The following is an 18,525-nucleotide window of genomic DNA, read 5'->3' as shown; positions in this document are numbered from 1 at the left end:
TCTTCTATCGAGTAAACGTTCCTCTTTAATAAAATCTATAACGTGTTAGAACGATACAACAATTTTAGTTATTCCGTAGAGTATTACGACAACAGTCTTAGACCATTTGCATGATGATCAGGATCTCATGGTCAAGCAGAGAAGTAAGTGTCACAGTGTAAAAGAAAAATAGTATCGGTGCATGACGTAGGGATGATGTACGGTGGTAAAGCGAAAGCTGAAGGACATTCGAATAAAAAGAAATAATAAAAAGAAAATAGTTATCGGTTATACAATGTGAACAAAATTACGTACGTGTTTAGAGCAACGACGTTGCCTACTACAGTTGTACGGTAACGAGCCTTTAGAATTTAAAGCCTGGATATTACTCTCGCGATGCTCGTCGATTATACGATGGACATTTTTCTAATAGTTTACAGTAAAAATATTCCTACGTCCAATAGATTGAATTTCAAGTTGAAAAATAATATTAGAAAAGACTGAAAACTTCACGATTCCTAGGATTACGTGTAACATTGCGTCTGCGGAGCCAGAAAATTGATCCACCGATTGGTCTCAAAGGAAAGTTATTTATAAGTCAAAGAGTATCGTATTGCATCGTTCTTTCTTTATTCGAAGCACTCGGGAACGTTCGCTGTAAACATTTCCATTGTATCGCGATCAACGAAGAATGATTCGTTTCGTAACTATAATCGCATTTTCATCCATAATGGACAAGACGAAACAAAGCGAAAGGAAAGTTGTACGTTCTCAATTACTCCTATACGGAACAAAGATCAGAAGTTATAAGTTATAGTCATAAGGGGCGACTTAATTGAAAATTACTTGACATCACGCGTTGCTCGAGAGCGAAGTTACGCGGATGTTTATATCGTCTGGGAATCCCAGAGCAGCAGTTAAGGGTTAATATCGAGAGCGCAGCGATGGTAAACGTTATAATAATACAAAGTTCCGATATTCTCTAACTCTAACCATTCTACAAATTTCATCTTTAAACGGTATCGTGATCTGGTCCTGGTTTAACCAATTGGCTGTTTTCCACGAGTATACTCGTCACGAAGAGATGGCAGTATTTTACGTTACGACGAGCCCCGTCAGTACTAAATTGAAAAATAAAACAGTCGTTTCGTAACAACTTAATTCTATATTATAACAGCCACCCGTACTCCGTGTTCGACGAGTATACTCGCCATCGCTTACTGTTCGCGACACACTTTTAGGTACACGCTTTTCAAAGAGGTCGCAACCGCTAACTACTAAACTTTTTTATTCTGACATTGAAATTTAACAAGAATAAATCAATATTAGCGGCAATTTCAGTTCTATCCTTGGCACGTAAATACAATATAATTTACCTTTAACGAAAATGAATGCAATTATTCGTAATTATTCGCGATACTATTTACTTATATATTTTCCTATGTTGTCTTACGACAAGAGGATCAGCAGCAGGGTTAATTTATCAGTGTAAAAATATGCGCAAACTTCCACGATCCAGTTATAACACGCGATATAATTCGCTATTTGCTTAGCTCGCTTCGCCAACTGCCAGCCTCGCTATCTTTGTCCATGAGGATCTATTAAGAGTATCATTTTAATTACACGTTGGTCGATCGAACGGCCAACGAGAAACGCGGCCGACAATTTTGATTAAATAGCCGCTAGCGTTACCGAGAACACGGCTCGTGTAAAACAATTTCGTCAGACAATTTTGGTTATCGGATTTGTTCGGCGAGACGCGGAAACAAACCGGCTTTCACCTCGTCAAAGGCTACGTTTCACGCGAAACTCGCGCCAGTTACAGCGTTAACTTCCTTTGTAGTATTCATGGTGAAATCGCCAATTCATTTCCACCGTCTAACGAGAAAGACGAAACGGACGTATTCTCGGTGAACGCTTCCCTTTCGCGTCTCTCCCGTTCTTCGCATCGCTCTGCTTCAACGCAGTACAACCAGCCAGCTCTCTCGTTCGACAGCTGACAAATTGCCTGCGTAACTTGTTTGCCGCGACCGCGAGAACTATGTTTTAAGTCGAATGATCGTCAGATGTTACGAACAATTGGAAATTATCTTCATTTCCCATATCGCTGGCCGATGCTCACGATCTGTTCAGTTTGGAAAACATGGAACAGCTCGCTGGACGATTAGTTTGAATTTTACGGAATCGCGTTTGAGGTGGAATATGCCGAGATCGTTGATGTTCGACTGCTCCCACGAATACTCTGGTGTCTGTACGTTTTATCAGTCGAACCTAACATTTCTCAGTGACGGATAAGTTTCTTTTTAAAAAATCTACACATTCTTTTCTCTGTTCGATAGAATAGAATTCCGATAAATAAGAATTTGGTATGAAACTAACAACGTTCCAGTCGTACAGAAAGAAAATAGAATTTAATTAAAAAGGTGGGAGGTGGTGTAAGAATCGGCGATAGAATTCATCAAGAGTACGTGACGTTGGAAAAGCTACAGTCACAGATGTTAGAAAATGGAAACGTGATATTGAGAATTATGTAAAGCACGTGGATTGCTCGAATGATGGGGTAACTGTGGGGAAACCTTAAATACACTAATGTAATGGGATGGTTTCGTTGTGATAAAGACGATAATAACGACGATTTTATACAAATGGAAACAGCCAGCTAAAACGATAATGGAGAGGCACTTTCCCATGCCGAAGCACCCATGCCATTCGAAAAAGGGGCTTCGATCGTATAAAATTCACCGCGCAAAAGCTCCCAGGTACAGAGAAAATGTAATTTTACGCAGTTATTAAATTTACGCAGTTATTTCTACCGAAAGAATCGTGTGACGTGGTGCTTAAAAAGATATGGAATGTATAAATATTCAAAAAATCAATTTTATAAAATTAAATCTATCGATCCATTAATAGGATTAAAAGAAAGGAATACATCCGAAATGTACACAAAATTGAAGGAAAGGAAGATTTGTATAAAAATTGTAATAATACGATGCAGCAATTTCACGATACCATTTAATTAAAGTGGGTGTATATTTTTTTGAGAGCATCCTCTGTACATCAGAAATATATTACGAAATAGAAATATGTTATTACTGGTTTTCCGATGAGAATCCGAAGTGTATCAAACATTTAATCGGCGTAGATATTTATCGACGCAACAGTTGCAATTTCACAGATACAAATATCTTGCGAGTTCTCTCATCGTCGTAATTTGTATCTCCTTTATATACATCGTCTGTCTGAATATTCTTTCTAATATTCTAATTGGACTGTAGATTTTGATGCAAATTCATATTTTTGAGAATATGATTGAAAAAAAAAAGAGAAGTAAAGAGTATTTTGTATATTTTATATTTTCTTTCGTATCACGTGCATTTTGTACAATTTTATTGAAATTGGATTACAAGAGCCAAGCAAATCGAACATCAAACGGACTACGCGCCGTGTGTTACTTTATAGGAAAATCACGACAATGTCTGTAACATTCGTAGTATTTTACGATCCTATCTACGATAGCAATTAAAAGTTCATCAAACAGATGATTACATCACGTACAAGCCATTTGAAAGTCAAATTGTTCCATTTTCCGAAAATTTATTCTTTCTAACTTTTTAAGGGTATTGTACATCGTGGCTTATTAACATACTAAATAATAATTGACTGTTCGAATAGTTTGATGATTTTTGGAAAGTACGTGTCCCTGGTAAATATAACTTCTATGCACACTTCCAAATCCGTTTGAAATTTCACCGATACGATCAAGTTAGGCGTGTCTCGCTACAGTGCTGCAATGATCATTTCGAAATGCTTCGTATATCATATACGCAAAAAGTTTCCAGCAACGTTGAAACAGCTTCGCGAGCCACGTGTAATTTATTTATAAAAGATTTTTGCAACTGTCGAGACATCTTGGTATCTGTTAATAATCGTTGAGATATCATTGCAATCAAGTAATTGCACTGTATCATACGCGATAACGAAGTTACTCGATTATTCGAATGGTATGTACTGGGATTAGTTTCGATGGATGTTTGAATGATGACGGAATATTTGGCCAGCATAAGGACTGATCCCTTCCATATCGATCGCGTTTATCGATATTTGATAAAGAGGTCGTTTGCAAATTACATTTACCGTCTACTGTTGCTCACGAAATTATTCCAACTCTGATATGTGCTTCTTTATAAATATATCGCGTGTGTACGTGTATGTTACATATTATATTACATATCGCATATTACATATTATATTGTATTTTAAGTAACAAGATATTTAGTGCGAGTGTATATTTCGCAGAGATTCCAAAAGTGATTAAACAGTCAATTATCCATCACATCGATGCATCTCAATGTTCAATGGGACAGTATTTCGCGTCTATAACATGTTGAAGATAGCTCTTTATGGTGTATCTCGTGGAGGAAATTAATTTCACGAAATTAATTAAACAGTCAATTATCTGTTGTACCGATACGTCTTGATATTCAATGGAATAATTTTTGATATTTATTGTACGCTCAAAATACCTATCTATACTATGTACTATTTTTCCCCCCAAATATTCGCCACAACTATTTTCTGCCTTTTACATTTGCACTTTCAGGATGATTTCAAATTCTACCAATGTGATCTGGATAGTCGTGTTTCGTTACAAAACGAACAAAATCCCGAAGTCTCGTGTAACGGGCTATAGGAGGCGTTGGTGCGTTCTTTAAAACAGAATAACTTTTCAAAAATTGAGTCAAACAATTTGTTTCTTTCCTTTTTTCTTTTTTTTTTTTTTTTTTTTTTACGAGTTAGAAGAATTGGAAAGATTAACAATAGGTGACGTGTAAAGAAATGTTGAAAGAAGTACAATTAGTCGGAATAGCGAAGAAGAAAGTAAAGGTAGCTTTTTACAACTTTTCTAGCTGGACCTGTAACGAAGATTTAAATAACACATTTCGAAGATTTCCTCTAACTCGTCGAGCAAAATTCAAATGGTTCGGTCCACAGTTGCAGACGAGTTATTTCGTTCGAATGAACGTACGAAACGAAAGATATTTTTACGGCGAGTGTCGGACTATTTTAGCTTTCGAGGCATTGTAAGTTGAATTTTAGTTGCGGTGTCGACAAATCATTGATTCAGTGACAGTGAATTTTCTTTTTTCTGGGTGTGATGCGAATGCGCAGAAACTTTGACGTCAAACGTTCCCGCTGAACGAACAGGACCTTCCGGCTGCCATGGATATTGATTTTCCTTGGGCTTCAAGGTTTCTGGAGCAGCTGTACCCATCCAGCGCAGACTCCGGCTATTCTCAATATGGCTGCCTATTGTACCCAAATCCGCTCGTTTTGCGTCGCAACGCGCTCGCCGCCATACACCAGCATGCGATCAATGCGCCAATGACATCAGCCGAATTTATTTTCGAATGTGACGCGCTAGACGTTATCAACATGGCCGATACATGTACCCTGTCACGTACTTCCTGATCGTCGTGTCTATCTCCATGGTCGTAAGCATCAATGGTAAGCCTCGCATTTCACTCGCTTTGTCGGGCTGCTTAAACCTTCGCCTCTTTAATTCGACGCGTTTCTCACACGTTTCGCCACGAATCAAATTACATTTTTCTGAAATTAAAAATTCGCCGATACGCGTTGTCCATCTTCGGTATTTGCGAGAGAAGAAAACGATTCTTGCGCCTTATTCGTCACGCCGATTTTCACGTCGATACGATCGGAATACCAAAGTTGATCGACTCGACAATGTATTGACCAGTTAGCCGTTGCGACTAATGCGACTAAAATGCGTTAGAAAGGACAGAACAACTACTTTGTTCACGCTGTATTATAGTTTTTTCATAATAATTATTTATATCTCTTCATTTGTTCGTTTTACCTGGTCCTGGCTTCCAAATGGTCGAAACGTCTTCAAATTTACGAATATATTTTAGTTTTCGCTGAAATTGCAGTTTAAACAGCAAAAACTGCTTTTTACGCGTGACGAGTATACTCGTCAAGAGTAGGTAACTGGTTAAGACGGAAGATAATTTGCCAGGATAGACAATGGCGGTATTTCGTCTTTGAGAATTTTTAATTTGAGGAATTTTTCTTTCAACAAAGAGCGTTTCTGTAATGGAAAATGGAAGTTTCTGTTTCTTCCCATTTTTCTCTTTCTTTCTCGAGGTTCCTTTCAGTTACATGGCCCTATTTGTTTTACGAGCAAGTTGCGTTTTAGGAGCGTGTTTCGTTGAGGGAGTTTTCACTAGATGTCTGAAGGAACGATGTTTCGTCTATTTATAGCGAAGATCTTTCTCTACATATAAACTGCATATAGAGGAAAGTGCACCTGTTGAAGCCTTCACTCGTAGGTGTTAGCCATTTGTGTTACGAATCGTGTAAACAACGATCATCGTACACGGTGCATTTAATTGACTTTTCTTCCGTGATAAGCTTCGCGATGAATTCTCATTTCGAGGCTACCTTTTTCATTTACCGTCTTGCCTATGTTTCCTATGTATAAAATAAATAATTCATACTGAATACATCTATTTCTATTTTCTCTTTTTCTTTAGATAAGAAGAATATTACAATCAACTTTCACAGAGAATTTTTAACATTAGACCGTCCCAAAAGTGTCTTTTATCTTATAAGGAAATAATAGACGCACAACATTTTTTGTTTTAAATTATTTTATTGAATTACGTTTAATCCATCTTATTCTATTGGAACCAGATGTGAAATAAAACAGTATAATTTTTAACTTCATGAAATATACATAGAATATTTCGTGGATATCGAATCTGCAGTCTTGCGTAGATCCAATTGTCGTGTAGATGCAAACGTAGTCGTATACCGTCTGTTTAGTCTTCGGAGATGATCGAATCTGTTAAGAAGCTGAAACTCTAGAGGATTGGTACGATTGATCAAACTTGCGTGGAAGCGTTTTTCCGAACTTGGAAATATCTTTCATAACTGTAGGTATTTTTAAGTACCCGTGTATGATTTCGTTGATTACCTGCCAATGGATAAGGAATACGTTTGCTGCTCTCGGAATACGTTTAATTGAAATAAATCGAAATAAATTTTTCGTAATTTCCGGATACGTTTACGATATTTTGCTTGCCAAGTCTTACCGTCGGACGTATCGCAAGAACAGCAGGAAAATTTGGCGAAATATCGTTAGAGACGCTATTCGACGGAAAAGCTAAACATCCGAAGAATTCCGTTCTAAATAAGAAACCTAAACCGATGTTTCACCTTATTAGACGATTTCCTCGATGATATCCCTTTCCGCAATCTTCCTAGCAATCTTGTCAACGAACGCGACGAAATTTCATCTTACGCATATCGCCGATGTGTCTGTAAATGTCAAGACTAATATCTATTTATTTTTACAAAAATGTACAAAAATCTGACGTTAATGAAAGCACGACACATTTGTTTGAAAAATGAAAGAAAGGAAGAAGTAGAAGGAAGTAATTTCTAAGAAATAAAAGAGAGAAAGATGCGAAGCATTAAAAAGTAGACAACGATTTGCCCAACGTCTTACGTCCGATTCCTACGTCGATTTTAATAATCTTTAGAAATCTAGGATAAATCACGATTTCTATTAATTAATACGTATTTGTCGGTTGATTGTGTCCGATGATCAGGCCAACTGTTAACTACGGAACATCGAACTCACGCAGCGTCGGAACGAGCAAACGATTTATGGTGTCATCAGTGTGATACAATGGAAGATGGAGAGAGATGCGCCAATCTGACTGGAAACTTCACCACTTTCGGGCACAAGTGCACTGGTGATAAAAGGACCTGTATGGTAATGACAAATGATAACAGCGATTCCAACGCTTGTTGATTATACACAGGTCACGCACGTGTTTCAGCAGATGTTTGATATTTTGCTTTGATCGCGTGCTTTTAAAGCAAACAGAATATAGCAAACAGCTAGCTAAAAGCGATATTAGTTATCGTCAACACGAGAGCGAGAGAAGGCTGTTCAAGATAGAGCCACAGTTTCATTTCGTTCATAACGCGATTTTAGTGTTTGGAAATGTTCAATATAGTCGATCAATTCAGTTTCATAATAATTACGTACTTTATTGAAATTGAATCCGCTTTATAGGAACATATGTACATGGTGTACACATTAGAGGGAATATGCAAATGCAATTTTTTATTTGTTCTTCTTATTTATTGGTAATCAACAATGATATTGGATATGATATAATTGTACAGTTTGCACATACACGGCAAAAATTTTACGAAATCCGTAATCGATATTAACCGACCGAATTAACAATGAACGAACCGTATTCTCTGGAAATGATGCGAGATATTCTGGAAAATTGATATTCCCTTGACTAAAAATATGTTACGTTCACACTCACTCGTGTTCGTTACAAGTTCCAATGTGAAATGTCATACAGAGTGAAACAAGGAATTGTTGCAAATATTAATTTAATTTTAGTATCAAGAATCATTCTACGTACATGTAGAATTCTTTCTCATCTTTTCTTTTCAGTCTTCTTTTTTCTCTTTTCGCTCGATACTATCAAGTTCGTGGTTTAATGCCGCCCAAAATGAGCTCGTACTCGGACAAAATTAAAAGAAATACTATATTTTAGCGTACGAGTGTCTCTTGCGATCCGCTAGGACATGTCATATAACGAACATCGTGAAAGTTTAAAATCTGCAAATATTCCTTTCACGTTTGCTTCTTTCTCTTCAGGTAAAGCGATTTTCTTACACTACCAGCACCGAAGATTCAACGTCTAGTCCACAAACTTGGTCGGTGGAGAGAAAGTGTACTAACAAATGCGACTCCGGATGTATAGTGGTCGGTGAACGAACAAAACTCTCCGCTTGCACCACTTGCTGCGAGAAATCGTTTTGCAATATCGGTACCGGTGCTGCGAACGATCTGACGATAAGAGGGATCGATCTGTTTCTAGCTTTAGTATTACAAATTACATTAACAATTATCATGTATCCGTCCTGACATTGCAGACGAAGTAACACACGATCGTGAATCATTTTAGTCGCCGATGAGAATAATTGGTTCTATTAACGCGTTTATACGTACATTGTAACATACACTGTAATATTACACAACAACACGATACATAAGATTTATCGCATTACCAATGAAAATGCTGTTTTCATTTTATAAATGTGTACATGGAGTTTCATTCCTTATGTGTTTCATAATAATATTACGATGAATATTGATTAATAAATCAATAAAATTACGACGATATCGATAATACGAAGCTCAGAAATAAGAAAATAATAATGATGTTCTCGTTCTAATGATGTCGATAAATCAAAGAACAATTGATAATATAAAAAGGGGATGTTCTTAAGAATACGATGCTCATAATTATAATAATTACAAATACAATCAAATCTACGAGAATGAGATTTAAAACACTGCTAAGTTATTACTCGATCGTTCAACGAACCAATGTAATTTAAATTGTAAATTTTAGAAAAATTGTTATAGCAATACACTACCAATAAATTGTATAAAGTAACAAACTTTTCTAAAAAAAAAAAATCATTAAAACTCTCGATTTAATAATAAATACTTTTTATCGATTTCCATTTTTCCATTATCCTCTACTTAATTCCCAAGGATGTCAATGAGAAACATATTAGGTTGTTCCAAAAGTCTCTGTCTGTTTTATAAGAAAATAATAGATGCACAACATTTTTTCTTTTACATTATTTTATTGAATTTTGTATGATCCGTTTTCTACTAATAGAACAAAATGGATCATAATGTAAAACAAAAAATGATGTGCATCTGTCACTTCCTTATAAAACGAAAGAAATTTTTGGGAAAACCCAATAGAATGGGAATTTTCTCGTGGACACATAACATTAGAAAATTGTACACAACTTTTATTTAAATTCCTTCGTACGATCTCTGTACAATATTCTTTTACTAATTATACCTTAATTTTCTTTTTATTTTACTTTAATTTTTAAGTATCCTCCGATTGGTTTCCAATTATTTTGATTATTTTGCAGGAAGCGAACAATTTTAACGATCGGCATATTTTTCGATACTCGTGAACAAGAGTGTACAACCTGGACGTTTATACACACCCACATTTCTCTCAAACGCACAAACATCCGCATTCCGTTTATAATACTAAAATTTCGCTGGAAACAGGGAAACGCGAGATCAGGTATCTACTAAATCGCTTAAACTATATAGTTTATACCAGCGCGTTTACAGCTGTAACCAATTAACGTAATTACACTGCCTAAATGAAAGCATTCAGTTTATACTCGTGCATTCTGTTCTTTCAACAGCATCCTGGAAATCTGCGTGTTATCATTTTCGTAGAAATCGAGAGAGCTTAGGTTGAATGTAGATCCGACATCGTCAAACGGAAAATTACAAAGTTCTTGAATTCCTGGAAGGTTCTAACGGGATATAGGGTTTTGTTCCAATGGAAAACACATATTCGTTTCTAGAAATCGGTTTTAATTAAATTTCCACATCCGTGAACAAAGGGATATGATTTATCGTGCGATAGCATATAATGAAAACTAAGGCAAAGAATGGAATTTTTTGTTTTTCGTAGAAAACGTGAGACGACATCGCCTTGTTAAGAGGAAATAAAACCATTCCAGGAAAGAATAACGATCGTCGTTAAGCGTAATGTAATTTCTTTCTGAAGAGTCATACTAATCTATCGCCCACGCGTAATGCCTCGATGCTAAGCATCTCTCATTTTGCATCTCGTTCGTTGCCATTCATCTCGTTGTGTAAAACGCAAATAAAATGGAAAGAAATATTTTTTATTCCAAGAAGCAATTATTCAAACAACAATTTATCAACGGATAAGAAAATCAGAAATGTCCCTTTTAATATTTTTAAAATTAATATTAAAACCATCTTTCTCTTCTTTTTTACACTCTTACTTATCTGAAATTCTTTATCTCCTAATTTCGATAAACCATTTTACAAAACGTAGGCTATTGTCCGTTTTACGTTTAACTGTTATGAAATTTTGCAGTCCATTTATGCATAATCTTGCGAGTAAAGTACATTTTGCCAAAAGTAATCGAGCGTCTGTCTACTTTTGAACAATACTGTACCCAACAGCTACTTACAGTGGCTACAAAAAGTATTTCTGTATTATTTCTACCATTGTGTTTATCCCAGCGTGCTAATCAATTATATTAATTGAAAGCATATTAATTGTCCTCTGTCTGCAAAAGCCTTACCGACATTTACACGCTGGATCGTTTAGGATCATGCAATATCTGTTTACGTTCTCGTGTTTTAAAAAGTGTGCTCAAAAATTCTTGAATACTCTTGCAAGTTGTTAGAATATCTTCCAATAATTTTCATATCGATACATGTGAATCTTTTTAAGCGAAGCGGAATCTAAGCAAAAATATGAAGAAAGTGGAAAATCGCTTAAAGTCACTGGTCGAAAACCATCCACTATGCAGATGGACAGATAAATTTCGCGTCACTTGATAGTACTATCGTATGACTACGAACTATTGACACTAGTTGAAAGTGAAATGTAACGGCTGATGAAAAAAAATTGAAAAAGATAGAGATACGTAAGTATTAGCATTAGGTTGGCATAAAAGTTTCTTTCGTTTTGTGAGGAAATAATAAATGTACATTTTTTGTATCATATTATTGTATTGAATTATGTATGATCTATTTTGTAGTAATAGAATCCATTTTATTTTATTCGTACAGAATTCAATAATAATAACATTATATTTCCTTATAAAACTAAAGAAACTTTTGGGACAACCTAACGCATATAAATACCTTTTCACAGCCACTGTATAAGATTATAAAAGATACTGATATACAAGATATTGTTAGCTGTAGCTGCACAGCCACCACGCACTGAGCATTGCAAATATCGAAAGCCATGAAGAAAATTTGAAGAAGAAATGCTGTAATTTTATAAAACTGAATTGTAATCGACGAGACGAGTAAACGTGTGACAGATATCGTAGAATAGAAAAAAAAGTGTGTAATAGACAAAAAAAGAAATGTTTAATATAAATTTTACTTAGAATTCATACACGTAAGTAGATATGACTTTTCTGCCAGTCACTGTGCATTATCTGACATAATTTATCTCTCGTACTTATTCTTTCATCCAGGCAAAGGAAGCTGTCGGAACAGATTTAATTCCCGTTCATTAGATTCGTCGCCTTACTGAATACGATATTTTCGAGTTCGCGGTTCAAGGGAAAGCGAAGAATTCTGGTGGGGTCGAGAGTGTCACGTAAAATAAAGAACAGGGGGCTCGAACGAAAAGAAAAAACATCTGTTTCTTCTTTGTTTGTCATCCCTCAATATCCCCACTACCCTGTAGGCGTACGTGACCGTTGTCACACTTCTAGGACATTCGGTGGAAGGACCGTTAGGATACAGGTGACTCATTAGGCACTTCGGCGATATACATTGTCGCCAAGGCCGCCACATCTCTATCTCCATCATCGGTCCATCGGATTTGAAGTATGCCGGTCGTGACAAGAGCAACGTTCAAGATGAAATCCTCGGCCCTTGTTAAATCGTCTCGGTCGGGTTCGAACAATGCGTTCGCCAGCATCCTCGTTTCTCGGTGATTGCACATAAAGCTGCCATTATTAGAACTTCAGTGGGCGGTAAGCGCTGGTGCTTTTTCCAGTCTCGCGTTCGCGCTTACTCTTACGCACAATTCGCCGCTGCACTCGCGTGCGTTTCCAGCCGCGTTCATCCGTCCATGTGGCTGCCAGTCGTAACGCGAAGCTCGTTCGTCGCGTTTACTCCACTTTTTTCATCGAAAAGTTTTATCCGGAATATCACGTTCGACTCGACGACCGATTAATTATCGTATTTTACTTTCATCAATGGTGCATCATTTTCATGGGAAACGTTTAAATTTCCACGTGGTGCCACGTGGTGGAAAAATTGGCCACCGGTTGCTGCACGACGCTCCTTCGTCGCGTTTATTCCACCTCTTCGGCGAAACGTTCCATCCGGAACGTCGCGATCGACACGAGATCGAAATTAATTATATTCTACTTTCTCCGATGGTGGATCGTTCTTGCGCGAAAGAAAATTAAATTCCTACGGCACGTGGTGAATAAATTGGCCACCAGTTGCTGCACGACGCTCCTTCGTCGCGTCTACTCCACTTTTTCGTCGAAACCTTCTGTCCGGGGGTATCGCGATCGACCCGAGATCCGATCGATCGTCTTATCCTTCCGTCCTTTTCGCGAAAGTCGTTCGAATTTGTGTGACGCGCGCGTGGAAAATACTGGCGCGAATCTTCGAGTTAGTGAGAATCTTTGGCTCGAATTTGATGATTCGTTCGCGTGGGAATCGCAGGGCGAGGCGTGCGATTGTCGCGATCGCTCTTATCGCTCGCTCCACTTACGTTCCGCTTCGTTCTACCGATTACTAGTTTGCTGCATTCCCGGTTACTTTACTGGTGGTGAATCGTTAATCGACGCGAGTTACCGCCGACGAGTTTGTTACGATACGCAAGTACAGTGGAAAAAGGAGTTTAGCGAAACAGTTTCGTAAAGCTAAACGATTGGACGAATCGAAAGGAATTGGAAGTCGTTCTAAGAATTCTGTTCGAAGACAGCTTTGAGAAGGCGAACGGCGATTGAAAAAAGAAGAAATTGAAAGACGTCGAAGGAAATCGAGAAACGTTCGAATTCAACGAGGCAGTTTCGTACGCCTAGAGACGATGATCGAAGGAAATTGAGAAAGATTCGTCTGTATTTTAAGATACTGTATCAATTTGGTATAAATAGGTCGAGCAAATATTCACGGTTAATCTTTTCGATAAAGCACTACCTACAAAACCACTGCATTCTATGATTTCATTTCATCTCTGGTGTACCGTAGAATCGTTCCCTTCTCCATTATACGATCGATTAAACAACACCCTGTGTATTAAAACCAACGATTCACCTTCGTATTACTTCCGCGCTAGCTACGTGATAAAGCGCGAGACATTGAAAATGTTAGAACGCGAGAGTATGGTCGCATCCGCGTCTATATGACACGGCGTTTCGAACGCGTTACGAACCGGCGAAATGAAATGAGAATATCGGGTCTGCGAATTAGCTGCTTTCATCGCGATAACTACGTCTGCGAGTGAACGAGCATGCCTGGCGAGTTTTGGGTAGCCAGAAAATCCTATTGAAATTTCGATCAAAGCGCGCGAGACATGACGCGATCGAAACTTCCCAGTTTTCTCCTCGCCACGTGGCTGCTCGGCACGATCGCTACTAAGTCGCGAATGAGCGACTTTTTGCAAAGCTTGCAGGAGTACGAGATCGTTTACCCTCGAGTGATCCCGAATGAGAGCGCGCGGAACAGAAGATCGACCCACGAAGACCGAGAAACTTGGCGCGAGTATCTCCACCAAGAGCCGGTGTTCCTCGAGATCAGCAACTGGACCTTAAGGACCATGTCCAACGATCGATTGATACTGTCGTCGAATTTCACCGTGAATTGGGTGCGCCAGGGTAAAACCAAGTCCGAGCGACGTAACGCCAAGGCGAACTGCGATCTTCGACAAGGCAGCTTGGAAGGAGACGCGAGTTCCTTCGTCGTCGTGACGATATGCGAAGAAGAAGTGTACGCCTTGATGTTGATCGGGCAGAGATCGTTCTTCGTTCAGCCGCTGACGAATGGCCAGCATGTGATGTTTCAGCCGAAAAACGAAAAGTGGTGGTCGATCAGGAATAATTCGAGCTTCGTGTCTGTGAATCCGGAAAATCCTGCAGGTGAGAAGGATCGTTATCGCGATGGCTTTTCATCTTTCGTTAGACGGTTGGATGTAGGTGATTGGTTGATCGATTTACCGACTTCCTTGCCAATTATGTTATAAGCTTCTTACTTTGCGATCCGCCGTTAATTGCTTCTTCTATTCTAAAATTGACTCTGATCGTGATACTGTAAGAACTGATAGCGTCGATATGATAACACCATACATAGAGTATGAGAGTAATCGTAGTACAAACGAATATATATATATTCGGTTTAATAAATTTAATTTAATAAATTTAAACCGTCAAACAGGAAGGGCTTAATCTGCAGGCAAAAAGAAGAAAAAGAAATAATCATTTACAAAGCGAACGACCATTAGCTAATTCCAATTTAAAAATATAGCTAAAGTCAAAGTCATTTTGAACAAATGTTTCCTGTACGCGTTACCGTTTGGCATGGACGAACGTCTCGGACGTTGATGTCCGTACATTTATATATATATATATATATATGCAGTTCTGATAATCATTTTCAACTCGCACAGGGAAGAAACATCACTGAGGCTACCTCGAATTAAATTCGCGTATCAAGTAACAGGATAGATACGATTCATACGAAGCTTTGCGTCGTTATTCGAGGTAGGAAAAGCTTTAGCAGTGATATCGAGAAAAGCGAAACTACGAAATCATCGCTGTCGTCGAGACAGAAATTGCTGCGAATATCGCGGAAAGCAGAGCGACGGTAAAGAGTATTACAGGAAAAAGTTGTTCGGAATATTAGCCTTGGCAAACATATTTCAAAGCCGTTGAATATGGCGAGATTGTCCGCTTTGTAAATATTTACCGAAAAACATGTCGTACGAAGCTGGGCAATAAACGCGTTTTTCCACAGTTACAAACAAGTATCGTACGTATGAAACAAGTAACGACGAATTTTCCATTCCACGGCACGCGACAATTGACCGTATTATCAGCGTTTCGTCAGAGTTTCAAGAACTGCGTTTTCTTTTCTGTATTTATGGTTTCGCAACTGTAAAACGGAAGGTTTATTCTGGAGATGCGAGTTCGCGTGAACAACTAGCGCAACGAGTAAAAACACGCGGTTTTTGCAACTCGATCGAATTGTTAGCAACTGTGTGTACGAGATCGTATTACTCCCATCGTTGATCGATGTCAGGCTTCTATCCGAGCACACGGACAACGTTCTCCAACGACCAATCAAACATACCAGATAATAATTTTTCATTGTATCATTATTGTAGCTATTAACGACACGGGCTTGTTGTCGCATGATGAAAAGCATGCAACTGCGCTGACACGATAATACAGCGAACTTTTGCACGCTGCGATGGAAAACGCGTCGTTACCTGTTTCGTACGAACGATACTCGTTTGTAATTCTGTAAAGAAACGTCCGTTGACGAACATTATATAAAGTTCTTCCTTCTTCTTCTTCTTGTCTGTAAATCAACTACTTACAATTTGACGGTTTAAATTTGGCACACCCCGTATATACAGGATGCAACGGAACAATGTCTGAAAGCGAGAACAACGCGAATCCTTGTGGAAAAATGAAGAAAAAGTATAGGATAAAACGTTCTCATTTTCGACTTGGAGAATCGAGTCTGAAAATTTATCAAGTATACTCGAACTGTATCTGAATATCGGTTCGAATAATAAATTTATTTAATTATATAATTAATTTATTACAAAGGAAATACAATCTGGATGTGAATGTTAAATGGAAACAAATTTTGCTAAGTTGAAAATCGATCGTATCGTAATTACCACGACTCGTTGTTTACAGATTAAAAATCTGTTTTACGAATACGAGGAGCTATATATCTACTATTATTAATCAATTTTTATGAAAAATTTCGTACGATGCGCGGATAAATTCTAATTTGATAAATTGTTGGAAACGTGGAAAATTGAATGCAATAAAATTACGTGGCACGGTTTACACGGTTGCAACTTTATGACCCACTCAGGTCAAGTAGCAATGAAATTTATTGCATATATCGGAAATTCAAGGCACGTAATTGGCAGTTTATAAACAAATTATTTGTTCTCTTAATTAAATTGCCCGCGTCGAAAGCTGTGAAACGTTTTTGTATCGAAATCGAAGAATCCAACATCGCGATCCTATGAATCGAAGAATGCGACGTAAATGTTCGAAGTATGGTTGAGAAACGATAGAAAATTCCAAGTGTTACGCTGTATTTCTCGTTCGATTTGAATCGAAATTTTAATGAGGAACAGCGCCGATTGATATTTAAAAGTGAAACGGTTAAGAGCAACGATACAGGTTTTGTTAAAAGCAATTGGTCTATTTACCTCGCTGTTTAAACGGGTTTGTTTGACGTTACTTTGATCAATTTCCATTGACACTTTTATAGATAGCATTCTTTTTTACGGATGGAAAGCCGTCTGATGGAAATTTGTCTGAAATGTCCGTCGTAAAATTGCATTTTCGCGGGCAACAGAAAACAATGGAATTTTGTACAAAAGCGCAATACTTTAATTAGCGCAAAATTCCATTTTCCCCGCTGGGAAATTGAATTTTCTATTAAAGCGTGATACGTTTAATCAGCGGTGGCGTAAATTCAACAAACTAACAACTGGAATATTGACTTGTCACAATTTTGTGACACCGTATATGTCGTTGATACGTTCCAGTCTGGTCGTATTTACAATTTCAGAAATTTTGCAACTATTTTTTCATTTTATCCGTAACGAGAATAGCGAAGATAAGACAGGCAAACGTGGTAAAACGTTGATAATTCGGTTACAGGGAAATCGAATAAATTCGAAGTTGAAGAAAGTAAGAGAAAGTCGAAACGAAGCAAACGCGATTCCTTAAGCCACGATGTTCAGGGATTTTATAATCTTTCCGGTGACGTCTTCGACGTGGAATACCCAGAAGCTGAGAAATTGATTCTGTACGATGAAAAAGACGATGTCTCCACAGAATACAACGATACAATAGTGGAAGAATTATCGATCGACGTAAATCCTGTTGAGAAATGCTCAGTTGGTATGACCGCTAGTTACTAAAAGGTTACTAGGGTTGTGTTGGTACGACTCCTAACGACGCTCTTTTGTCATAAGAGTCGACCACGCCTTAATTGCTAAGACGCATTGGGAGAGTTTAAACGTTTGCTGTGTGATTTGGTGTTTTGTATAAGAGAGAAAATAAAAGGTGTGATAACCAATCCGAGTGGATCCGAGATTGATTATCAACCCCAACCTATATAAAATAACAAATCCCGAGGAAATTGGATACTTCTCTGGTCCTAAATTGCAAAGGAACAGATTATCAAGTAAGTCAAATATTTTTCCAAATGCCATTCTTGTACAATCGTTGCTTTTCTACTTACCACGTACAATATAGCGGTTAATAAATTAACGAATCATCGAATATTACTGAAAGAAAGAAATTGTACTGATATTCCAATCTATCGTGTACAAAAGTAATAATAACAGCATGTAATATAAGAATAGCTTATCTTCAGCCTTAAAAGGAACTCGGTTTACAATTATTCTCCCTATTGCGTTCCACTCTCGCTTCATCTTCTACACGTGCATCTATATTTCGCTGTTTTTAATTTATTTTATTATTCCCTGTCTATTACACATATGTATATTGTCCATTGCACGAATCTTTATCTATCTTGCCTAATTTAATGTAAAAAATAGAAAAATAGACAAATTTGCTGGAGGAATACGTTTACCAAAATTTGTCAAGAATTTTAAAGAAATTTGCAGGATGAAATTCACGGTGATACCGAATTGATATTTT

General features: G+C 37.6%; 1 protein-coding gene and 1 long non-coding RNA gene across 5 annotated transcripts in view; one reads left to right on the top strand and one right to left on the bottom strand.

The window, feature by feature from the left end:
• LOC126926971 (uncharacterized) overlaps positions 1–18,525 on the top strand; it is a 234,636-nt gene that overhangs the window by 75,380 nt on the left and 140,731 nt on the right. For 3 of the 4 annotated variants that reach the window (XM_050743275.1, XM_050743273.1, XM_050743271.1), the window contains exon 2: positions 14,280–14,742. In XM_050743275.1, the coding sequence (XP_050599232.1) occupies positions 14,424–14,742 (319 nt within the window). In that variant the 5' untranslated portion in view covers positions 14,280–14,423. Of the gene's footprint in view, positions 1–12,533; positions 12,622–14,279; positions 14,743–18,525 lie in introns of those variants that run through there. The other variant, XM_050743274.1, reaches the window with a different exon arrangement.
• The window catches only part of LOC126927012 (uncharacterized), a 31,803-nt gene continuing 27,079 nt past the window's right edge, over positions 13,802–18,525 (bottom strand). Inside the window, exon 2 of the long non-coding RNA XR_007715079.1 lies at positions 13,802–13,921. This is a non-coding gene — a long non-coding RNA (uncharacterized LOC126927012). The remainder of the gene's footprint in view (positions 13,922–18,525) is intronic.

The sequence above is a fragment of the Bombus affinis genome, unplaced genomic scaffold, assembly GCF_024516045.1.
Source record: "Bombus affinis isolate iyBomAffi1 unplaced genomic scaffold, iyBomAffi1.2 ctg00000068.1, whole genome shotgun sequence".
Lineage (NCBI taxonomy): Eukaryota > Metazoa > Arthropoda > Insecta > Hymenoptera > Apidae > Bombus > Bombus affinis.
Note: the sequence above shows the minus strand (reverse complement) of the source record. Positions and strands in the feature narration are given on the sequence as shown.